Here is a 25571-nt window from a genome sequence, read left to right as displayed (position 1 = left end):
CTCCAGAATTGTGACAAAATAAGCCTGAGCAAGTCTGTAGAACTTTGTTAGGGCGGCCGGCCCTAGCACACTAATATAGATAATAGCACCTTTGCCGTCCCAGACATCACTGTGCAGGAAAAGATATTCCTTCAGGACTAATGTTGCCTTGTTTTAACATAATTGGTGGGAATTTCACATTTGGCATTTTGCAGCCATTGGTCCAGGTCAGGCTTGAGGGTGCTTCCCTCAGATCTCATAATGATCCTTGGCCAAACTCATTTGCACCTTCAGTGTCTTTTGGTGACCTCCCATGCTTGCCATAACCCCTGATACTATTAGGGGTTTTTAGCCCATGGAGTCCTCTATCCCTCCTCATGTGAGAGTCTTCTCATGAAACAGGAGAGAAAGGAAAAGGGAGCAAATGGTAACTTTTCTCAAGTAATCAATTGGTTCTTAATCAGGTGGGCTGGGGGCTGGAGAAAGGGGGAAGACAAATATGGAGTGATGAGCTGGCTATCTCCAGTCTGGTGGGGAGAAGGAAAAGGGAGAACAAAGTTGCTACAGCAAAGAGAGAATCTAGCCTTGGGGGAGAGAACCTGGAAGAAGTGAGAGTTGGCCCCAGAAGGAACAGCCTGCAGAGGGGAGTGAGTGCACAATCTCTAGGGGAGTGCTATCCAACAGAACTTCTGGGGTGAAATGTTCTGTATCTGTGCTGTCCAATATGGTAGCCACTAGCCCGCCATATGCGGCAACTGAGCATCTTGAAATTGACTAGGTATGACCGAGGAACTGAATTCTTAACTTAGTTTTAGTTATTTTAAGTGTAACTATAAATAGCTGAGTACGGCAACAGTGTAAGCCAGCAAGGTCTGGGAGTCATGGCCCAACACTGCTTGCTACTACTCAATGGCTATCTTCCTTTTTCTTGCTCATTAAACTTCAGTTTTATTCAGGTAGCCAGAAGCCATGTTTTAGCAGGGAACGAACTCCTTCTGAGCTCTCTAGAGGGAGGGGATGTCTAAGCCAGATATAATAATTATATTGCCCTTGCTAGTGATCAGTTTAGGAATAGGCAAATGATGCGAATCCCGCCAGTGAGACATAATAGGAAGTCTGCTGGAGGATTCTGAGAATGTTCTCCATGATCTTAAAAAAGGGTCCTAAAGAGGGCACAGTCTGTCCTCTGGTCCTTATGCTTTTGCGTGAAGATCTAATGCTCTGACTTGCTGGCGCTCTCTCATGCCCAAGCGGACGAAGGCAAGTCGGCTGAGGATGGCTGATGGGAAAGGTGGAAGGAACCTGGGTCTTCGGTGATGTCGCCCAGCTATGTCATAACCAGCATCGGAACTGTCCTTTGTTACATGAAATAACAATTGCCTTTACTACTCTGGATATTTGAAGCTGGGTGTTCAGTTCCACGCAGTCAGAAGTATTCCTTTGGGATCAGCAAATCCATGGCAGGCAGGCCATGTTTCTGCCTTTGATGGCAATGCTACAAAATACAGCACCTTTTCTCATCGTTCTCTTCAAGATAACATTCCAAGAAGCCACTATCAGACGAATTACTAGGCTAGATAAAAATCTGTTCGCTGTTCCTGTTCTAGAGCAAAAGAACACCGATGTGTGTTCTGCCACCAGCTCCCCCACAAACATTTTCTTCCCAATGGTCCTGGCTAACAATCAGAAAGTGTTCCTGTGACATCAACAGCACCTCAATACTCATGATCCCCGCCCAGAGAAACAGTTTAAATAAACCCGAATCCAAGAAAACAGGTTTTCTTGATGCCCAAGCATAGAAAAGAAAGTATTTATTTTTAAAGGGTCAATTCATGCTTGGAAGGGAAGTCAGTCGCACGGCAATCTTTATTTGAATATAATGGAGCAAAAAATGCTCTTTTATTAATAATTCGATGTACATTAAATATCTTTGCAGCTGTTACATGAATGTTAGGTATCTGGCAAGTAAATGTACGCACACTTCCACATCTGATAGATTTATGCTGTACACGAGTCATCCCACATGGAGCATGCCCGTTCACAAGGATACGCATGGATGTCTCGGGACATTTGTTAAAACATACTTGGTCAAACATTTTGGCAATTTGGGAATCAGACACAGAGGAGCATACCAGAAAGATGAGTTCACAACAGGACCAGCTGTAGGGAAGATGGAAACTCCAGAAACCTGCAACAGAATTTACTGGGGTTCACACATGCAGCACATATCTACAATACAATTGGGGTAACTAGAACATTCATAGCAGGAGGTCTTACAGAGCAGTGAAAACAGGAAAGGAACAAGACAGGATAAAACAAAACACCCAAACACCAAAACCAAGGACAGAACCCCTGCCAAGATCTCACTGCAAAGGAGAGCGGATGGTGGGCTTAGCATGTGTCCAAAAATGGAGGTTTACCTGAAAGAAAAAAAAACTCTCACAGGACTTTATTTACAGTATCTAGACATCAGTGAAGGACACATGATCTATTCAATACGTTCCCGGGTCAGGGTGAGGATACGTAACCGCTTTTTAGATGTTATAAAAGCATGTATCAAGAAAGAACATTTTTCTTGTGTTTGATTTAGGACACAGATTCAGCACAATAAATGTCTAACAACAGTGGTGGAAGTGAGATTAAGCAAATCTGTCCAGTTCTATCCAGGCAGGCCTGGTGAATGTCAAGGGCAAGGAAGGAGTTTCCTTCTTGGACACCTACTCTGGTGTGAGAGGGGAGACACTTTGTAGCTTCAAACGAGTTTATTTTTGTTTGCAAAGAGCCAACTTAGTACATTCTCCCTGAAGGAGCAATACCCATACAAAGTGGTGGATTCTCTACATGGTGGGTCCTGTTCTGAGTCAATACAAATGCAGAGAGAAACCCTTTGTGTACCAACAGTGAGGCTGAGCTTGCTAAGTCTGTTCCTTCCCTCGGGCATGTGGGCGATGCTGACCCACAAACCTACAGGACTCAACTTGGTGCGGCCTGGGTCAATGCAGCGGGAAGCCACACAGTGCTCAGGGCTTTAGGGAGAGGTATGTGGACAAACGATTAACAACTGCTTGGGGCTAAGAGTCTGGTTGGGAGCCTTGGTAGATTTCCATGGTGTAACCCCCCGCCCCGCCCCCCGGCCAGTTCCAAGCTAGGAACGTGCGTCACTGAGCATGGAGTTGGAAGGTGTGTGCTCTAGTACACAGTATACAGCATCTCTACCATACAGAGACCACAGGCGTCCATCACCTCAAGTGCATGGATGAGGCTAACGTGTGGTAAAATAATTAGTGATGAGTTTCACATATTTCTTACTTAAGTGTAAGTTTACATAACCTAATTTTTAGTAATGGCTGTGTTTCCCAACTGGCTCACAAAATGCCTGAAAGTTTTGGCTCTGAGGAACGGGTTTAAGTCTGCTTGAGTACATCGCTGGCTTTCGAGGCCTCTGGCCTCTGTGAGCAGGCTCCACCAGTCACTCTGCACCCCTGCTTCTACGGTGGGCTGCTAGGCTGGTGTTAAACCCTGTCGGAGCCTGAACAGAGGGCCGAAGGCTGCTTTCTCCTCCTAGTTTTGGGCACTCCCAGCTCTAAGGGGAGGATGAATCTGGCAGGGTAGGCAGAGAGGGGGCAGCCTCTGCAACGTCAGCATTTAAATCGGAATAGAAAGCACCCAGCCTCTGCCTTCGGCTCAGGGTGTGATCCTGGCCTTCCGGGATCTAGTCCCACATTGAGCTCCTCCACTGGGAGCCTGCTTCTTCCTCTCCCACTCCCCTGCTGTGTTCCCTCTCTCGCTGGCTGTCTCTCTGTCACATAAGAAAGAAAGTACCTAGCCTCCCTGTGAGCAGACCCTCTGCAGGCCGGGAGCAGCACCTCTATCTCCCATGGCTCAATGAATTCCGAGAGCCCTGCGGTAGGCTGCCTCATCTTTCTTTTGGGAGTCCAGTGCTAAGCTTTCAGACTTCTGCCCCTTTCTCTCATTTTCCAAGTATTAGTTAGTAGTCCCTCTAACAAAGGCCAAGAAACTGAGGGGCCTTCTCCTCCCGTCAAAGATAGTCCCAATGTCTGAGTAGTTTCTGAACTGCCCACCGCAGACTACAACTTCTTTTAAATTTGGGAAAACAACACTTTGTGTTTATAGGGAAGGGGCTTCCATATGAGACCCCATTATAGCTGTTTTCTCTTTCACGCCTGTTTCCTCTGCTTTCACTTAAGTCCTGCAAAGGGTTCACTATCCGCTTGGAGCACACTGCCTCAACCCAGTACATGGGAAAAGCTCCATGAATATGTACTGAAAGGACAAGAGACCAGCGAATGCTCTGCCCACTCTTTGCCCCACCCAACCTTGCTGGCCTTAAACAAGGGCCTACACCGATCCGCGAACCATATCTGTGGAACTCAAGATCCTGGGATTACTAAGATCTAGGTACTGTCGGAGAAAGAGCCCAGAAAACCCTGGCAATGCTGTGTCTGGTTGGTGCAACGCTGTTGATAGGAGGAATGGTCCATATTTGGAGCAAGAGAACATTACATGGAGAACTGGGACTCCATACCCGGAACGATAAAGGGCAGATATGTCTTGGAGACATTGATAATTTTCTTTGGTCTGCATCATACAGATTGGGAGGAAAGCTTTCCTCAAAACACACTGTTTGGCAGAAATGAAAACCGTAAGAAATGTATAGTTCATTTCAGAGTGCCCAACAGTGTAGATTTCTTTAAGTCACTGGACTAAGCTCAGCATGACATGGGGGTTACAGGAAAATCAAATATACAGCCATTACGCACCTTAACAACCAACCACTTTTCTTTTTATGATACCATGTAAAAGCCGAATTCAGACATTTCCGACTTCAGAGCCTTTAGTGCATTGAACAGATGAAAAAAGAGATAAAGGCCATTTTGATATTAAATAGAAAAAACTGGAGACTATCATATTCTATTTTGGTTGGCAGAGGGAATCAAAAGGTATTCCCATGAAATGACTCTGTAATGATCCCACGGTTTAGAAAGTCTCCCGTGTGCCCTTCACTGGAACCTTCTCAAAGATATCTTGGACTCTCCCTCTGACACTACATTTCTTTCCCCACCTCTCCCATGATATCTAAAGACATCCACAGAAGCAGCGGAGCAGTTTTTGGTGCACACCTGAAGTCTGATTTGGTGAGATCTGTAAAGGAAGGTGACTTTGCCAACTTAGGTGGCATCAATTCAAAACTCAGTTTTTGCGGCCCTAAGTCTTCCTGTTCTAAGAATAAAAGGGAGGAAGGAGTCGGGGCAGCTACAGGACACAGCCTTTGTGACAGCATGGTGACCAGAGAGTCTTCTAACCGTGTACATGTGGCAGGGTGGGTCCCTTTCCTGAGCAGGCAACGATAACCATCAAACCAGCACTGAGTGGAGATAATGCTCAGGATCCTAAGAAGCCCACAGCATAGCAACACGGGAACTACGTTCTCTGGCCTATTCCTCGGGGCTTCCCAAACAACCTGCCTGCTTGCTAACTTGTCCATTTCTAAACCAAACCTATTTGGTGCTTGTAAAGATGAGTCCAGCTTCAAGAGGCAGCCAGGGCCCATCTATCTTCTCTCCCAGGGTCATTACTCTGGGTGTAAGGTGATCCCTGGCCACTGGGTTTGGCGTTCTGGATTGATTCCAAAGAGTTATGAGGACATTTTCGTTAGAAAAGGAGTCAGAAACACAGGAGCAAGTGGAGTGGCGTCCTAGGCTTCCCTTTTGGCACATACTCTCGTTTTCCTCCTTTTGTGGATGAAACGAGATGCTGGTGGCAGGTCCCGGCGCCAGTGGCCTGCTCCATGGACAGAGCTGAGTTCCTGTGTAATCTCACGGCTCTATCTTAATCCAGCTAACCCCGGAACAAGCCAGACAGGCCCTGCCACATACTTCGGGAACAACTTGAGCTCTCTCACAGAAAATCAAGGTGATGGGAACAATGCAAAGGAGGCAGTGAAAACTGCATGGAAGGTGGAAAAGGTGGTGACCAAGAAGGTTTGTGACCACAGACTGTCCAGGAGATTAGAATAGATCCCTCTTGGGCCACCTGGGAGGCTTGGATCAAGTGACAGGAAGGCCACGAAAGGCCCTTCAGAAGGGGATGCAGGGTGTCGGGTCTCACGAAGTGGGGTTCTGCTCGTTTATCTCATTCTGACCCGACGACTACTCAAATAAAACTCTGCATCTGCTGTGCCCGGCAGGTGGGGAGATTTTGTTCACATTCAGAGCTACAACAGACATGTGAGACATTTATGAGAGTGAACTTTCTTACTGGACAACCTTAACTTTCAGAAAGCTAAGAGACTAGAGACAGCGACATGCCTGCACATTGCTCTTTCTTCTGATGGGGCTGATGAACATACACGTCTCACTTTGGGAGTTGTTATTGTACATGCTGTGTTCAACTAAAACAGCCCTGCTGAGGTCCCCACATGCGCCTTTTTTAAGAAGATGAATCACGGGGTAGATAGGGAAATGAATCCACGTGAAAGAAAAATATACAGGGTACCTTCCTGGGTTGTGTGAATGCTAGCTTTGTTCTCCAGTAATATTAGAGAGGCAGAAGGGAGAGTTGGCTCCGTTTCTCTCCCTGATTTCCTAGCATCAGTCTAAGAGATCTCATCTAGTCTTGACTGATTCTCCCTCTTCCTGCCACCTTTGCAGTTTGGGGTTGGTGTTTTGCTGATGTGCGGGCCCTGAGTCAGCCTCCCCAGGGAACCACCCTCTTCCTGCCAGCCACCAACCCCAGACTGCCCCTTTACAGACCTGAAGGACTTCGAGGGGTTGGTCGATTAATGGCTATGTTAATGAAAGAAATGGGTCACAGAGTCAGAACTCTGTACTCTGGGGCTCCAGGAGCACCATTAAGAAGGTGAGAGGGAGGCAGAGCGCCTTCCGGGTTAGGACGGGGCTTTGAAGGTAATGGCTATTGGAAACAAAGGCTCTCCCTTCCTGGGGGGCCCCAGGGCTGCGGCCTGCTGGAAATGCTATAATAAGTAACAAGGATAACCCTTTGACAAGACAGAGTTAAAAAAGGAATATTGTTTTAATATGGGATTTATTCCTGGCTGCTGGTCACTGCTCCAAGTCTATAAGGAGGCTTCAGATTTCAAAGAAGATGAGTAAAAAGGATGAGCCTGGAGGAGGGGCACTCCCAGGGGTGAGAAGGTCACATAGCTGACAGCCGTGGGAATGTCCTGCCGACTCTGTCTTCCAGGCCCAGGCGGATTCCAGAGGTAAATAAAGCAAGCAGCCCCAGACCACCGGGAGATGCTGCCCTTGTCTGCCAGAGGGCCCCTTGCTTGGACTAAGCAGGATGGAGATTCCACACAGAACCAGCAGCTGGAACACATGGGCCAGTGGAAGCTGGGGGAAGAAGACCCACTTCAGCGCTGCCGGCTAGAAAGCCCAGTGTCAACCGCGCGGGGGGGCACCGCCCCTCAGAAAGGTTGTACCCTCAAGGTAGCATTTTGCATTTCCAAACAGCCCTAGAGGTGGACTTCCTCCTCATTTGCAATTTACAACAACAGAGACGACTGACCAGCTCTAGACTGAGCACGTTTCGGAGGAAGGGCGGAATCAGGCAGGCAGACCCAGGGTTTGGATAGTGACTTTCTCCTTTTGAATCTGCACCCTACCAAGATCAAGGGCAGCTGGGGTGGGGGCGGGGAGGAGACCGGGATGAGGGGGTAAAGGGAGGCAGCAGATCTGTCTCTGATCTCTGATCTTCTAACGTTCTGGCCCACAGGCCACAATCACCGACACTAACACGGCTCCCTCTTCAGATTTTTCAGGACTTAAACTGGGCAGAAATCTGGCTTATGCCTTTCACTCAGATCTTTGCTGCTCATGGCACAGCCTCTCTCTCTTGTCAGCAGAGCCACCTTCCCTGTCAGGCCTCAAAGAGCCCCACCCAGCTCTGTTTGGTGCCACATGGTTTTCTTTGTAAGGCCCTGCTGTAACAGCAAGAATTGGGTATCCTTTTCTAAGTAAACAGGAAATATCACTCTGTTTGAAAAAAAAAAAAAAAGAATCCCTCTCCTCAGCACAAAGGCAATAATATGCCAACTTCTATTTCCCGTGAATGCGAAATCAGAAGCAGGATCTCTTTCTGAAGGCAGCACAGGCCCCTCCACCTTCAGTGAGCAGAATCTCAGGGAGGCCTGACTGACGAGGACACTTAAAAAGTGCTACCACTGATTCCTGGGGGCTGGGAGCAGCCCTGTTAGGAAAGGTCACAAGGCATGAAAACCCCTGCAAACTCACACCTAAGGGGCAGGATGGTACACAACTACAGTTCAGTCACGGCAAGAGTTAGTGTTCGGTATTTTACCACCTTTCAGTATCTGAAAACATCTGAAACCTTGAGTCCGTCCGGAGGGTTGACACAGGGCAGGACAAAGAAACGTGGTAGACGGATGGCTTGTACCCCATTACATCAGGACCTGGGTTCGTGTGTCGGGCAGGCGCAAGCCCACCAGTCCTCCACACACCAGCACAGTGGAGGCCAGCAGGATAGGGATCGATTTGGTGAAGCTGACCAGGGAGCCGAATATTAAGTTTCCAAGGACGGCCGCTGCTTTGCACAGGGCATTCAAGAAGCCAAAGCCTGTCGCCCTGCAAGGGGAAGAGACACAAGGCAAGGTTGACAAAGCGACTTCCCAGATGCAACCTTAGATACAAACGTCCTCGGCGGTAGTTCTCAAGGACCGCCAGGAAGAGTTTTGTATCTCATTAAGGCAAGTAATGAAATGCTCGTCAGTGCATCTGCAGGCAGAGAACCTCAGCTGTTGGTACGGTTCCTTCAGCCCTCTGTTGATTTTTCTCCTCACCTTGACTGATTCTTATTCTGCCCAGAAGTTCCACTTTATTGTGAACAGAAAGAAAAAGGAAAATCAGGGAGATTTCTTCTCTCTTCCAGAGTTTAATTAAAATACAGGACCATATATTTCTTTAGATTTTTTTCCCCTCACTCTTTCCTCATAGCTTCGTTAACGTGTGAGGTTTTAAAGAACTAAAGCCATGGAATTTTCAGAGAAAATCAGAGATGATTGGCTGGTATTCCTCATCTTTCGGGTGACATAGAGGTGAATGATGACGCTCTCTTCACACGTGTTTTGGTAGCAGGCAGACACTGGATGCCGAGCGGGGCATCCCACCAATGAGCTAATGGTACTTCTTCCATCCTCATCAGGGTTTCATGTGGAAAATCACGTCCAGGAAAATATTACAAGGGAGAATCAGAACGTAGGCCTAGAGAAGCTCTTGCTCACGGTGCTAGCGTTTGGATGTGATTTTAGTCTGCCCTTCTAGGTAGGAAACTTAATTTTGTTCATGAGGGTGCTGACACCTCTGACATCATAATATGAATTTCCTCGGCCTCTATGCCAGTTCACTTTCTTGTCTGTCACTGGGTACATCTGTGTGTTCAAGGCAAATTGAACGCAAGATCATTCCTTGCTGGCACATTGCCCCCTCCGGAGGGAAGTGCATTTTATATGCTGTAAAACGCAGCACCTTCTACACATCTTCCTTTGATTTGTGAATGCCTAAGTGCGGGCTTCGGCCAGTCACAACTACTCATCTGTATCTGAGCTGTTCCTAGCGCTATTTTCTACAAAGTGTAGATAGTCACTGCGGTTATTATCCACTCACCCCCCTTCCCACACCACAGAGAGGAATGCACACGTCTGAGGGAACTCAGCCTGGGACTCTGCCCAGGGCCAGTACCTTCAGGGGTCAGAAAAGACCTACGAAGAGGTAGCAAGTGCCAACTTTCTTCCTGGCCAAGACACCTAGAAGGTAGAGGCCTCTGCCGTGTGGCAAAATTGCCAACTGTGTGGAATGTGGAAGGGGTGTAACAGAATCTCTGACACAAAAACAGGAACTTCTTGAGAAGAGAGTAAGCTAATTTTATATGCTTCTTCTTTTTGGCTTGTTTTTAAATAAAGAAACTGGTAATAACAACGACCACTGGAAAGGTAAGATTTAATATACTGATAACCATTTTCAAATGAAATTGCTGGACGCTACATGCTGGGTACCACAGAGGACTTCGGTAGAATGACATGATCCCCACAGCCTCCCTCACCTCCATGGAAAAGCTATGAGGCTGAACTCCTTGTTTGTTCATTAATACTTTTTAGAGCTGTTTTAGGTTTTCAAAAACATTGAGTGAAAAGCAAAGAGAGTTCCCATATACCCCTTCACCCCACGGCCCTATTTTTAACATCTGAGTGTGGTACAGAGGTTTACAATTGATGAACCAGTATTAGTACACTGTTATTAACTCAAGCCCATAGTTTATGTCTGGGTTCATTCTGTGTTTTGTATTCTGTGGGCTTTGGTAAATGTATAGCGCCATGTATCCACATTACAGTATCCTAAGAATCATAGTTTCACTGCCCTAAAATCCCATGTGCTCCCCCTCTTCATTCCTCCTCTTTCCCCAGTAACTCCAGCCACCACTGATCTTTTTAGTGTCTCTAATTTTGCCTCTTCCAGAAAGTCAGATAGCTGGAGTCCTATGGTAGGTAGCCTTTCAGATTGATGACCTTCATTTTTTTAAAAGCACATTTTAGTTTCTAGATTCTAGATTCATAAATTACCAAATACATCTTCTGGTAGTAAGATAAACTGTATCATTCTGGGAAAAATGGCTAGTGTGTATGTTGCTGATAAGAGGGGAACATTCTTCTGTAGGAAGAAGTCTCTCGATGCTGAAACTGCTGAATGACCCAAGCAGAGTTTACAGCTGGGTTAAAATAACCGTATTTTCCCAAGCTCTAACTCTAAACAGGGTATAAAATACGGGTGGCTATCTCCCTATGGTATGGACAACTTCCTGAGATTTCTGGACAGTGCTGAAGAGACATGCATTGGGAACATCTGGTATCTAAAGCTTCTAAAAAAAAAGAAAAAACCCCAAATGATCAAATCTTTATATATTCTGACTCTCCATCTTCATTTACCGAGCAGAGGTGGCTCCTCACACGAAAATCTGGTATGGACACAAAGCATACAGCCTCCTTAAATTAGCATTGGCATTCGAGAAAATGTGACTGTCCTTTCCTCGGATAAGTAAATTATTTCTTCAAATACTTGTGAGCTGGAGGGTGTGATTTCCCATGCATCAGACACACAGCTGTGTTACCAAAATCATTCTCAAAGTAGTTCTTCCTTGCTGGTTATCTGTTTACAAAGTAAATAAGCTTTGACTTCATTTATTTCTTTGCTCTTACTTAAAGGAAAGCCATGAACCTCTACAGACACACAAAATACAAGTCCCCATGCTCATTAAGTCCTTTGAGGGTGGGGAGCTTAGAGTTTGCAGAGCTCAGCGTTTGATTTGCTGACTTCTCAATAGCAGGACAAGCTACTGAGTTTTTTTTTCAGACCAAAGATGTTCTGTGCCCTCTCTTAACCGACAAGTACCAAAGAGAAAGAATGAACTGATCTATGATCTTTCTATAAACTCTATGCCTTGTTCCCCTACCTCTCCAGCCAGAATCCTTTGTTTTCAATTCTTGCTCAACACACTTAAATCTTTTACATAGAAATTCTTTCCCTGAACAGTACCCTGGGACCACGGCAGCCCTCTTCCACATTTTATTACCGTGGCCTTGTCCTGCACCACTAACTCCCTCTGTCTGAGAGCCCAGTGCTAGTGCAGGGAGCTGGCTTACTGGGGTCCTCAGGCTCCGCTGATGGGGGTGTGGCCACCAGAGCATCCCTCCCTGTGGCTGGACTGTGGCTTCTCCAGGGCCTTCCCAATGGAGCAGGTTCCAGTTCATTCATATCATTACTAGCTTTGATTAGAGGCTGGGAAAAGGAAACCGCTGGCACCATTTTGGATAGAGTGAGGAAAGTTTCGCCCTCACATTCGGCCTCTTAAATTTCATTTTTCTGACTTCAATGCAGGGTCAGCTGTGGGTTTTACAGGGTTCCTGGGGAGAATCAAGGGATGCTGAATAATAGTAGCACGTAGGCTGTGCCCAGCACACGGTGGGCACCATGCCACTGTTAGCCATGGTTTCAAACACTGACTGAAGGATTGACTGCTAAAATCAGGAAAACAAATTAATTGCTCATTTTGAAAAGACCTGAAATGGGGTTGATCCAGACTCGGCTCACGGAATTCACCTTTTAAGGGGTAAAATGGAAGCATTCTCTTTGCTTAGTCTAAACTTTTGGAAAGAACTTTTTCTGGACAACTCAGTCAAATCACTGGTAAAACTTAGAAAAGGAATACTAAGAACTGAGCAAGGTGGGGTGGCATTTTGCAAAGTATAGGCAGTCCTTAAATCAATAATATCATAGGCCCCTCTCATCTGCAGGGCAGATATTCCAACACCCCCTGATACTAGGGATAGTACCAAACCTTATATATACTATGTTTTTCCTATATATACTTACCTATAATAAAGTTTACTTTATAAATTAGGCTCAGTCAGATTAACAATAACTAACAATAAAGTAGAACAACAATACACTATGATAAAAGTGAGGTGAGTGTGGTCTCTCTCTCTCTCTCTCAAAATATATTATACTGTGTAAGTCATCTCTACACCCAATGTGGGGCCTGAACTCACAAATCGAACCTGAGATGAAAAGTCCCACGCTCCACCAACTGAGCCAGCCAGGCGCCCCTGTCCTCACTCATCTTGTGATGACGTGAGACGAGGCAATGCCTACATGAGGAGATGACGTGAGGTGAATGACGCAGGTGCTGGGATGTGCCGTTAGGCTACCACTGACCGTCTGACGCTGTGTCAGGAGGTGGCTCATCAGCTTCCAGACCTGAGGGGACATGAGTCACCAAAACTGCATAAAGGGAAACCTCAGATAAGGAGGAACTACTGTACATTGTGATCTAGGGATTCGTCCAGAAGTTGGCTCTTGAAAGCACCAAATGAATTGCATTTTTTTCCTCATGCAAGTGGCATTACAAATGATGGCACGTTTCCCAGGTTTATCTAAAAAAGCTATTTCACCACTGAATCCATCTGAGCTACTGGACTACCATGCTAAGAGCACTAGAAACTCCTTGAATATTTGTCTAAGAAGCAAAATGGTCCTTAATAAAGTCCTAATTTACACATTCTTCTATGTATTCATTTAACAATCATTAAGGGTTACGTGCCAGGCACTACACTAGGCACCAGGGAGCCCGAAATTAATAAGACGAAGTCCACCTTTGCATTAAGACAGATGCAAAAAGATCATGAAAACACAACATGCTCAGTACGGTAATACAGACAGCCAAGGGTACTATAGGGGTGCAGAGGATGGGAGGTGATCTCGTGGGGGTGGGGCACTGAGGGAAGACTTCTCAGAGGGGATGGATGAGAAGAGAAGTCATCTTGAAGGAGTAGGAGGAGCTCACCAGGTGAAGGATGGGATGTGCCCAGAGGTACTCTCTGACTCTCAAAACACCCTCACATCTAACTGATCTCTGTGGTACCCCACTCAGTCTTAGATACCCCCACAAAGGCCTCTAGAGCACCAAATGGCCTGCTTCCCCCCAGTCCCCAAACAAGTGTTCCTCTTCCTCAGCTGTTTCAATGTGAGGTCAGAGGAGCAATCTGGTGGAACTAGGGTGCATGGCCCTGTGTGACCACAGTCTCACTCAGGGGTGCTCAAAGCTGGGTACACACTGTCACCTGTGGAGCTTTCACAACACAGTGCTGTGGTGATACCAATGTCCAGGGCCACACCCCCAGACAGTCTGATGGTACTGCTGTGCTGGGAGCCCAGGCATTGTTAGTTTTTAGAAGTCTTGTGTGAATCTAAGGTATATCCAGGGAGGAGGACCCTGGATTCTTCCAGAGATAACTGCATTTTTGAATTGATCTGGATTTACTATTCTATGCCAAAAGGAAATTACAAAAGCAAAAAATCTACTCCACCCCTCCAAAAAAATGGTTTTTATTTCTGAATTCCCTTTAGTGTGCTCCCAATCATATCCTTATTTTTTATGAACCACAGGATTTACACAATTCTGCTTCTGCTTTCCCCCAATTATTAATAAAATCATCCCATGTTGTTTATGTTTTGTTTAAAATGAAATGATGAGGCATATAACCATTATCTCCATAAGCATACCACTGGGATAGTTAGGAGCTTTCCAGACTGGGGGAACATGAATGCTATTGCAATGAACACCTTCACACTCAAAACCTTCACTTGGGTGTGTTCATTAGGAAATGTCAGGCAGTGTAACACAGGCAAGGGAAAATGTTTATGATATGGTTGGGCTGGGAGGAGACTGTGGCCCACAGGAGAGGAATCCAAGGCAAAGGCTTCATCCAACCTCTTTTCCTTCCCATCCCTGCTCCTGCTCTCTTATTTACGTTGCTTTTTACAGCTTATTTCTCCCAGAGGCAATCTATTTCTCAAGTAACCTGAATCATTTCTTTCTCTTCCAACTCTTGTGCAGCCGCTGTGTAGGCTGGACTCTGGGCAGCCATGAAGGTTCTTCCTGTTGAACGAGGTCCTCCTTCCTGCTCTCCCACTAAGGACTGGCTTGTACCACTCTCAGGGCTCTCCTGTCTGGATTCAGCCTGATCTTTGGGGCAGGATTGTAGAGTCTTTCCATTCATTCATTGCTGTCGCTTTAGGACAAGCACAGTGACACATAAGAAGATACTTGTGGAATGAAGTAAGGAATTTCCTGACACCTTCAAAATATGTTGGAAGTAGATTTCTGTAAAGGGCATCCTAATGGGCATTAGGCCATGTTTGTTTACTGATGCCAGACTATCCTCTTGCTTGTTCAGAGGATAGAACTCTAATTTCACATTCTTAAGTCAGAAAAAACTGAATTCAATTACTTTCTGAGCTTCAAAGAAAGAGAAAGTTTGTCTCACCCAAGTAAGTAGTATGTGTATGTGTGTGGTCTGTATGTGCCCTCCTTAACCTGGGAAGATGGCATCCTATACCACTGAGCAGGGCTTGCCTTACATACAAGCCGAGAAGGACTTACGTATGGGACTTACGTATGGTTTATGAGCCAAGAGGAACCCTGGGCCCAAAGTAGCACTCCATCTCCCTCCCATCCCCATCACCATCACCATCAAGGGTCTTCCTACTGCTTGTGCTGTTGATATGCAAATATTCACAGTCTGGCAAAATGGAAGTCTTTGTGTCTTCCCCCCTATCTGATGAAGCTAGGCAGCAAGTAGATGAGTGCCTGGGCCAGAGTAGATAATGATGGAATGAAAGCAAGCCCTGGGAGGCAACTTGGAGTTCATTTAAGGCCAGGATTAGTGAACATGACTGTATATTCTAATTACCAGATAAGCTTCTTAGAAGAGCTCCACCCCAGACCCCCTAGGAGAGGGATGGGTATGTCTGTTCTGGGAGCAGCACCGCAGAGCCACAGAGCTGGGTTTGAGCCTCAGTGACCGAGGGCAAGTTTCTTTTCCTCTCTGTCTCATTTTCCTCTCTAGAAAACAGAGTAAGTCTCCTTACTCTTGTAGGCTTGGAATGACGTTTACATATGGTTAAATGAGATGACCTAAATCCTCGGCACTGAGCCTGACTCACCTCTATTTTCAGATAAGGAAACCAAGCTCCAAAAAGGCTAAAGGACTGATCTAATTTACCCACTATCTTCTGGCAGCACCAGGTCTCCTCCTCACTACTGATGGAGAAAGGGGAAGAGAGGAGGAAGAGGGTTTCCAGTAGTCAATGCTGTGTGACCAAGGGGGAGCTGGCAGCTGAAGCATCGGGAGGTCACAGGCTCTGGACAGTGAAAGTGGAAAGGGGGACAGAGGGTAGTCAGAGGGAAGAGAAGAGGAATGCCCCTCACTCACGACAGGCCTAACCAGCTTACCTAGATGTGGGAGGAGGGGTGCAGTGCTAGATCCCACATCTGGAGGAAACCTAGAGCCCATAACTAAGCGGATTTTAAAAAGCATCCCTTTCCCCTCCCTTTCCTTCCTCCCATTCACCTAGAGCTGTGCTAATAAATAAGGAAAACAAAGTCCTGTCCTGATTGAGCTCACATTCTAGTGGGTAACATATAGTAAACAAACACATAACATCATATCATTATACGACCTGGTGGTAATTTGCTTTAAAAGTACTTCAGTACAAAGAGAAGTTGTTCTATACTCTAGAATTTAAAACATGTTAATCAGGAATCAACAGGCCAGAGATAGGTACTTAGGGCTTTACACATTATTTTAGAAATCTGCATGACAAAGTTTGTTAATGAACGCAGAGACAGTTTTTCATTAGTAAAATGAGTAGATGACTGGAAAGAAATGTTCTGCTCTTAGCACCATGGATGAGCAAGCATCCTCCAAGCCCAGCAACCTTAAACTGGTGGAATGGTACCCTTGGCTGAGATTCCAGATTCTAGAGCCCACTGGTCCTGCACACTAATGCTTAAAGGCCTGACCAGCCCCAAGGCTGATGGTCCTGCTGTTGGCATGTCATGATGGTCCCAAAGCCCTTTCCTGTAAGGGCTTGTTCAGCACCCAAGGGCAGAGAGATGGACTTCCCTGGAGTCAAGAACAGACTGTAGGAACATTTCTGTGCCTGTTTGCACATTTGGTAGGATTTGCCACCATTGTAACACCCCACCTTGGAGAGAGGTGGTGGGTGAAGGACACGTATACTTCCCACTGCCTCACACTCCACTTCTCACTGCCAGAGACAAAAAGGGTCTGACATTGCCTGAATGGCCAAAATGACTCAGGGCACATAAAATATACAGACATATATTATACAATGACAAGGTCTATAAAGATAGAAATGATAGAAAAGTTAGAAAAGACAGTTGAGTGAAGGAATATTTCATGTCAAAATCTTCAAAAAATATTAAGTGAAGATATTAAGTTATCTTCATAACCACTGATATAGCATGTTGTCGTTTTGTATCTCAAACAAATGAGGCACAGTTTTGCTGAGTGGTCTCGCTGAGGTCGCACAGCTGGTCAATACGAGATCCAGGATTAAAGACCATCAGGATGGAGCATGGGGAGGCAATGGGGAGCTGCTCTGTCTTAATAAGAACAGTCCTCAGGGGAGGGGCTTCAGTTGGTTAATTCTGGGCAGATGCTTTGGTTTAGCTCATGGAGGAAAAGGACCAGCCCACAGCGCTGGGTGACAGCAGCAGCTGCCCAGGACGAGCAGGGAGTAGCAGGTGGGAGCAACCAGAGGTTGACTTTCAAATGCTTCCTGAGGTCATGTCTGAAACTGTGTGTGTGTAAAGGGGAAGAAGGGAGGGGACCAGTGGCCAGGGAAGGCAGGAGCACATGGCTGGATTAATACCCGGGAGACAGGCCTGCTGGCTTAGGGACAGCTTGGGTTTCAGCATTTACAAGGTGGGAGCTCCTTGTCCTGAGCTCCATGGAGAAGGTGTCAAAGTGGCCACTGGGCCATAAGGATGCAGGAAGCATCAGCAGTGGCGCTCTGTCACACCCGCACGGTGGCAGCAGGAAGTCACTGCCTGGATACAGAATGACAGGAAGGCTGGAACTGAGAACCTAAATGACCCAGTGCATGTGTCTCTTACATTGGGTGGCTATGTTTAGGATTTCAGGTGGTCTAAAACCTTGACAAAGGAGGGGAGGAAAAGAAGGGAACTAAAGGATGGGGTTAACGAATACTAGGTAAATCTAGGTCAGCCTATCATTACATATTGTTTCCTCTTTGAAGATTCGAAGAGATGAGGGAGAAGTTCTGATTTTTTTTCATAGTTAGAATACAGGGGATGGACTCCAACCAGCCCTGACTGAACCTGTTAATAGACTGTATCTTGTGTTGGCATCTCCCAGTGCAAGGAGGACTGAGATAGTTTAGATGGTGGCAGCACCTGGGTGTGGAGAAATGATGGAAAAAGGAAACTCCCCTGGACCCATGTGTTCCGTGGGTGGGGCCCCCTTTTAGATGTATGGCAAGCTGGGAAAATCTGTTCTATCTCTGGCACAGTGGGGCAGTCATACTTCCATCTGTAAGAAGAATCTCACATTGTATCTGTTGCCCATTGTTTACATTACAGATAATAGGCTCCCTGCTTATTTTTGACACAGGACGGGCTGATGTATGTAGGAATGATTAGAAATTGTCAAAATACTATACAATGACTTCTATATTCAATAATGCTCACACTTCAAAGATCTATCATCTTGTGTTGCTCTTCATTTCTTCCCTTATCATGCTTCTCAAAGCTGTCCTGACTTTTCAGCCTCATGGACACATACTCAACTCTGCTTTTTCCATCACCCCCAGCTCCCAGCACGGCTCCCTGCAGATCTGCAAGTACCACTCTCTCCTTAAGGTCACGCCTCAGAATTCAGAGTCGGAGGAAGAAACATACTGTGTGGACCACTGAGTCCCAATCACTGCGGTAGGTCCTCAGGGATGTTGGGAGGCTGGCCTCCGCCAGGAACCCAGCTGTTAGTGAAGAGTTGGGATGAAGACAGAGGACCAAATGGAGCTGGTTGGCCAGGGTGAGTGCACGAACAGAGAGGCACCTTCCTGTCCCCCAAGTTCCACTGCAGTTAGTGTTGCCTGTACCTGAGCTAGGTCTGGCAAGAGTCAGTTCAATAAACATTACTGACAATCAGCTGCAAGCTATTTGTCCCATTGTACTAAGCGTAGAGTTTACAGAGAATTCTAATGTACAAAACCTTTCCTCAGTGTCAGGCCTCATTTTTGCAGGTGATGATGCCTCTATATTACCTCCTTGACCCCATGTTGATAGGCTGGTTTTTTTGTTCTCTCTTCTCTGGCCTGAGCTTCTGGCCCACTGAACCCTTTCTTGTCTCCTAGCCTTTATACTAACCGTGCAGCCTATTAGTATGACCTGCTGTGGTAACTCAGAATCTTCTTCCCTTGATGGGCTTACCCCCAGACCAGACCCTTTGCTTTCTCAGACACATCACTCTTCTGTAGGGCTCTGTTTTCTGTTTCCTTTGCCTTGAAATACCCCCCAGTCCTCTCTAATCCTACCGCCTGGTCTCCACATATTTTCACCAGCCCAGGAGCCAGGAGAGTGATGCCACAAGAGTGAAGAAGAACAAAGGGATGGCTGCTTGTCTGCAAACACGCACGTGTGTACACAAGTTGACTGTCTCTAAGTTCCTCCTGTCTTTACACATGGGGCCACTTCTCTCCCACCTGCAGATTTAGCCCTGTCTGGGGTGTCGAAGTCAACTAAACCTCAAGGTAAGTCAACCCTGGGCCTGCCTTGGGATCACCTGTTGCATGGATGGGAGTCTGGCCACTAGGCTTTGCCTTAGTAGTAGTGAGCAGGCCCCTGCCTTTACAGTCATGTGGTAATTTAGTTGCTGCCATAACCCCAATTTGAGTCCTCAGTTCCCTTCCTCTGTTTGGTCCATCAGCAGCATCTATCACAGCTGATCACTCCCTCCTCCTGAACTACTTTCTTCCCTTGGCTCCCAGGACCTAACCCATGCCTTTTCTCTTTACCTCACTCCTGGCTCCTTCTCAGTCTTCCTTCCTGACTTCTCATTATCATCTGGACCTCTGCATTCTCCCGTATCTCTGGACTGAGTCCTCAGAACTCCCTCTTCTCTACCTACATGTCATCCTTTGATAGTGTCATCTGACATCAGGACTTTAAATTTCATCTCTACACTGAAAGGGCTCAAATTTTTACCTCCCACCCAGGCCTCTTCTCTGAACTCTGGTCTCATACATGCAACTGCCTAGTTGACATCTCCATCTGGATATTTCATAGCATCTCAGACTTAACAGGAACAAAACTGAGCTCCTGATACTTCCTCCTTAACTTCCCCCTTACATAGTCTTCCCTATTTCAGCAAAGGCAACCCCAGGCCTGATGAAAACCCCTGAAGTCATTCTGAGTTTCTGCCCCATTCCCCGACCACCTACCCGCCCCTATACCTCACATCCAATCTTTCAGCAATGCCCTTTGGTCTTCAACATATTTACAGAATTGAACCAATTCTTACCACGTCCACTGGCACTACTGTATCTTGCCACAACTGCTGCAGTGCACTCCTAACTGCTCTCCCTGTAGAGAAGATCCTCTGTAGTATAGTTTAAACACAAAAGCCAGTTTTCCTTTTAAACATATGTAAGATCATGTCGTTACTCTGCCCCAAACCCTCCAATGGATTTTCATGAAGATCAAAGTCCTTCGTGTCTACTCTGGCCTATTGCCTCTTACCATTTATCTTGCTTATGCTGCTCCAGTGTGACAAGCTTCTTTTCCCCTCCTCCCACTGGTCTCCTGCACTGACACCTTAGGACCTTTGCACTCACTGCTGCCTCTGCTGTGAAAATTGTCTTCCCAAGTATCTTCCTGCGTCTTTGCTCAAATGTCACCTGTTATAGCTGGATATTCTTAGACCAACCTATTAACAATTATAACTCCCCAGACCCCAGTGCTCTCTATGCCCATACGTAGCTTTCTTTTTCTCTAGAGCACTTAGGACCATTGGATATATTTACTTTACTTATCTCATTGTTTATTGACTGTCTTTTCCCAAGTGGAATGTAAGCTCCATCAAGCCAGGGTTTTCTGCCCGTTTTGTTCACTGCTCTATCTCAAGAACCAGAATAATTCCTGCCACACGACACATATTCCAAAATCATCTTTTTAATGAACTAGTGAATGAACACTCTATCCTCAGCTCACGTGTCTTTCTGGCAACCAAACATAATAATCCAAATGCTTATCAGACAACGTCATGTTGACTTGAAAACCCAACACATCCACAATGGCAGCTCATTATCTTCCTGACCCCAGCCCAAACCTGGTCTCTCTCCTTCCTGTGTCCCAGTCTCAAAGTGCCCATCACCATCCACTCAACTGCACAAGCAGAAGCTGGAATCCTCTTTGATGACCTCTTTCCTCCCCCTACCATCTAACTTACCAGAAGTTTTATTTATTATATCTCTAAATATCTGTGAACATGTTGAATGTTGATTTCTCTACTTTCTGACCCACATTTTTCTAGTTCACATCACTGTTTTCCATCCTAACCAGTCTTCCTGCCTCCTTTCTGGCCACCAGAGTAAACTTCTAGCCCTTTTCTGATCTTGTCCCTTTTCTTCCTAAAATACTTCAAGGGCTCCCCATCACCCTTAGGATGATGCAATTTACAAGATCCTTCCTGATTTGTTCCTTGCTTACCTCTGTTAACTCTCGCCTCCAGAAGTTTTCAGATAGTATTTCATTTGTCATCTGACTGAAATGTTCTTTCTCCATTTCTTTGCCTAGCTATCACCTACTATTTTTCAGTTCTCAGCTATCAGTTCTTTCAAGAGGCCCGCTTCTCTGCTTTCATGACACCATGCGCTTCCCCCACAATGACCCTGACCTCACTCTATGGTACCTGATGTTCACCTGTCCACAAGCTCTGTGAGAGTTATGACCACAAATAGCTCATTCATGGTGGTATCACAGGCACTCAAAAAAAAAAAAATGTTGAGTGAGTAAACAATATTAAAATTCACATGGAGATGGCGTAGTCATACTTTCATGAGCATTCCCACTAACTACAGCTGAAAATACTGGATATTAAAAAGTAACCAGAAGAAGACTCTGAAAGACAGAACAATGTAGAAGAGCTAGGGACCTTGGGAGTGATGAGTTCCCTGCATTTTCTTTTGCTCCATTGATCTCAGACTTGGAACTGAAGAAGATGGCAATGTGGAAATACCATTAGCAACAGAGTATTTAAAAAGCCCCAACAAACCCTGTTCTCTTTAGTCAAAGGACCAGGGTAGGGGCAGCCTAGAAAGGCAGAAGATGTTTAGACAATAATCTCTCTCCTCCAAATGAATACCAGAAGAATTATAGCCCAACTGCCAGCCACACCAGCAAAAGCCAAAGAGAGAGCCTAGACTTCCACCCTCACAAAACTGTGATGAGGTGACTCCAAATCACCACCAAAGTGGTATCAGGGAAGGCAAAGTAGGGAGCTGGGACTTTCATTGTTGTTGGCCAGTGATGAGCTCTGCCACTCCTCCCTTCTTTCCTTCCATGGCATCATGATCATGAGGGGAGCCTAGACTCCCACCACTGGCCAGTAGTAATGAAAATACCCAGCCTTACGGGCATCAGTAGAGTGGGGACACTGGACATCTAACTCCACCTGGCAATAATGAGGCAGTGCACCCTTTTCTCCCCACAGGGAGGTGTCCAGAAACTAAAGTTTACAAGAGATTTAAAGTCTTATAATAGGATTAGCATTATCTGACAAAGGTTTTCAGGCAGTCATGATAATAATGCTTCAATGAGCAATCATGAACACACTTGGACCACATAAAATATGGAAAACATATAAAAAATAGGGGAAAAAAGCTTAGTGATTGGGCTCAACATCAGAATGGAGGGGTCCGTGGCAAGAATCAGTGAGCTGGAAGAGAACAATAGAAAATACGCAATAAGAAAAACAGACCAAAAAAACTGAAAACAAGTTAACTGAGCATCAGGGACCTTTGAGACTATCACAAAAGATCTAATACTCATGTCACTGGAGTTCAAACAGAAGAAGAGAAAAACAAACTGAGGGCTTCAGAGGGGGGGGGGTGAGGGATTGGGATAGGCCGGTGATGGGTATTAAGGAGGGCACATATTGCATGGTGCACTGGGTGTNGGGGGGTGAGGGATTGGGATAGGCCGGTGATGGATATTAAGGAGGGCACATATTGCATGGTGCACTGGGTGTTATTATGCAAATAATGAATCATAGAACATTGCATCAAAAACTGGGGATGTACTGTATGGTGACTAATATAACAAAATAAAAATTATAAAAAAAAAACAAAAAGAGAAAAAATACTCAAATATATAATGACTGAAAACCACACAAATTTGTCAGAGACACAAACCTACAGATTCAAGAAGGTGAGTAAACCTCAAACATAATAACCCAAAGAAATCCACACTAAGACCAAGAAAACATCTTGAAAGCAGCCAAAGGAAACAACACCTCATCTATAGGGAAAAACACTGAGATTGCTAGATTCCCCCCTCTCAACATGTAGTGCTTTTAGAATTCTCCTAACAGCTTCTGAGCAGCGATGATGCCCGCACCCGCTCCAGGTAACACTGAGTTGTATCAGTCTTTAAAATGTCAGCTTCTCTGCATAATAACAGAAAACTTCATATCATCTCTGCTTTAATTTGAGGAGCTCCAAAGACAGCTTCTTGATGGGGGCTGGTCTCTGGAAATAACCAACCATGTGAATAGAGAGTGGAAATTTTCAGCCTCCCACCCGACCCCCAACTTCTAGGGAGGGGAGAGATGCTGGAGATTAAATTCAGTCACCAATGACCAAGGATTTAATCAATCATGCCTACATAATGAAACCTCTATAAATCTAGAGAGCTTCCAGACTGCTGAATGCATTCAACATGTAAGGAGGGTGGTGGGGGACCCTAATTAACTCCACAGGAATAGAGGCTCATGCACTTCAGACTCTTCTATACCTCACCCAAGGTACTTCTTTATCTAGTAAATGATCAAACCTCTTTCAGGCTGTGGAAATTCACAAATCTGTAGTTGGCTGGGCAGAAGTGCGAGTTGCCTGGGCACTCCATTTGCAGTGTGCATCTGAAATAGGGGCAGTTTTGAGGGACTGAGCCCTTTAACTTGTAGGATCTGATACCAACTCCACATAGTGTCAGAATTGGAGAATTGGTTGGTGTTGGAAGACACCATATATCTGGTGTGAGAGAGTTTCAAAGAATATACTAAAAAGTCTCCCTAAGCTTCTATTCCAAAAAACGGATTCCGTCACATCTCCATAAACAAATTGGATCTTATAAGGACTCCACTAAAATGTGTGTTTGTGAGTGTCCTTCTACCCCATTCTGGGCCCCTCAAATTATCATATGCCATTACTGTGATCTAACCTGGGAGAAAGCTGAAATGTCATCAGGCAATCATTAGATTATGCTTTCCTTTGATGCTGAGATTTTGAGGATTGAAGAATTATAGTGCCATTGACACAGTAGAAAGGTGTGGTCCTGGAAGGTAATCAGCTGGAGAAGCAGGGCAGCTCCTCGCCCTTCCCTCATCCCTCACCCTACGCATCTCCACCATCCAGCTCTTCCTCAGTTGTATCTTCTCATAGAAAGTTGGTAAATATACATAAATGTTCCCTTGAGTTCTGTGAGCCATTCAAATGGTCAAACCCAAGGAAGGGGTCATGAGAACTCCAATTTACGGCCAGTTGGTCAAAAGTGCAGGTGATAACTTGACTTATGTTTGGCAACTGAAATGGGGGCAGTCTTGTGGGAACTGAGTCCCTCACCTGTGGCATCTGATGCTATCTCCAGGCAGATGGTGTCAGAACTGACTTAAATTGTGGGACATCCAGCTGGTGTTTGCTGGAAATTATAGAAAATTAAGAAAAAACCCCACACCTGGTGGCCCAAAGTATAAAATTGAGAAATATTATTCTTTCAATAGAAAAACAGAGCTTTCCTTTACACATAAAGTGCTTGTAGTTGTTGCTTTGTTTCATTTTTTAGGCACAGAAAAGTGCTATTCAGTAAGTATGTATAATTTTAATTTCAAACTTTCCTGCCTCTCTATGAAATGATTTAGGGTAGCTTACAAAAAACAAAAAAATTAATAAAATAGGAATAAAAGAGGGTAAATCACAATGAGAAGGAACAAAGCAAATAACTGGACCATGCAGATTTAGCAGACAGGCCTCCTCCCTGCCTAACAGAGAATGAAATGTGAAGAATTACCAATTTTTATCACATGAAAGGAAGGGACAGAACAGCTCCTCAGAAGGGGGTCCTAGAGCTCCCTGCATATTGCTATTGCCGGGCAGACCCGCACAGAGGGAAGGGTGTACTGTAATGGGCTGTATCCTGTCCTCTTTGGTGTTTTCACAGTAAAGGCAAATGTAACCCTTAATAAAAGTCAAAGGTATAACATTAAAAGTAAAATCTATAATGTGCTTGACAAACGTGGATTTCAAGTGTTGTAATAGCACTTAGACTATACCTTACATTATGTCCCCCAAATAGAATCATTTTGATTGGGAATTTTGACTTTTGTTTTTAACTAAGCTCCATGCACAGCATGGAGCCCAATGTGGGGGCTTGAACTCAGCACCCTGAGATCAAGACCTGAGCTCGGATCACGAGTTGGACGCTCAACTGAATGAGCCACACTGGTGCCCCTGATTGGGATTTTGATAGGAGTTGGCTGTTAAATGGTTCCAGAAGTTATTTTTTGGCTCGGGGCCTGGGATCAGAGTGTCTTATTCTGATCATTAAGGACAGATTCCAGGAACTGGGCAAGGAGTTGGCAGTGCTAAAGTTCTAATATGAAATATCACAGCCTCTAGTCAGAATTCTTGTCAAGATGTATTCTCTTCTGCTTTGATGGGGAGAAGAGGCCATAGGATGCCTGCACTCAGGACAGTTGGGGTTTTCCTCTCAGAGCTGAGCCAGAGATGCATGGAGATGCCTTCTGGGGCCCAGAGGAACATGGCAGAGATGGGAGAGAAAGTTTCCACCTGCAACAGAGGAGGTGGTACTAACTCATCCACCAGGACCCTGGCAGTGCGGCTCTGGAGGACAAGTCAGCCCTCCACCACTGAGGAAACTGA

General features: G+C 45.6%; 1 protein-coding gene across 3 annotated transcripts in view; it reads right to left on the bottom strand.

Moving 5' to 3' along the window:
• Nucleotides 1–7810: 7810 nt before the first annotated feature.
• The window catches only part of SV2C (synaptic vesicle glycoprotein 2C), a 213014-nt gene continuing 195253 nt past the window's right edge, over nucleotides 7811–25571 (bottom strand). For 2 of the 3 annotated variants that reach the window (XM_002917214.3, XM_019797474.2), the window contains exon 13: nucleotides 8420–8603. In XM_002917214.3, the coding sequence (XP_002917260.1) occupies nucleotides 8420–8603 (184 nt within the window). Of the gene's footprint in view, nucleotides 8604–25571 lie in introns of all 3 variants that reach the window. The other variant, XM_034656383.1, reaches the window with a different exon arrangement.

The sequence above is a fragment of the Ailuropoda melanoleuca genome, chromosome 3, assembly GCF_002007445.2.
Source record: "Ailuropoda melanoleuca isolate Jingjing chromosome 3, ASM200744v2, whole genome shotgun sequence".
In the NCBI taxonomy this organism is placed as follows: Eukaryota; Metazoa; Chordata; class Mammalia; order Carnivora; family Ursidae; genus Ailuropoda; species Ailuropoda melanoleuca.
This window is presented reverse-complemented; position numbering and strand designations above follow the sequence as displayed.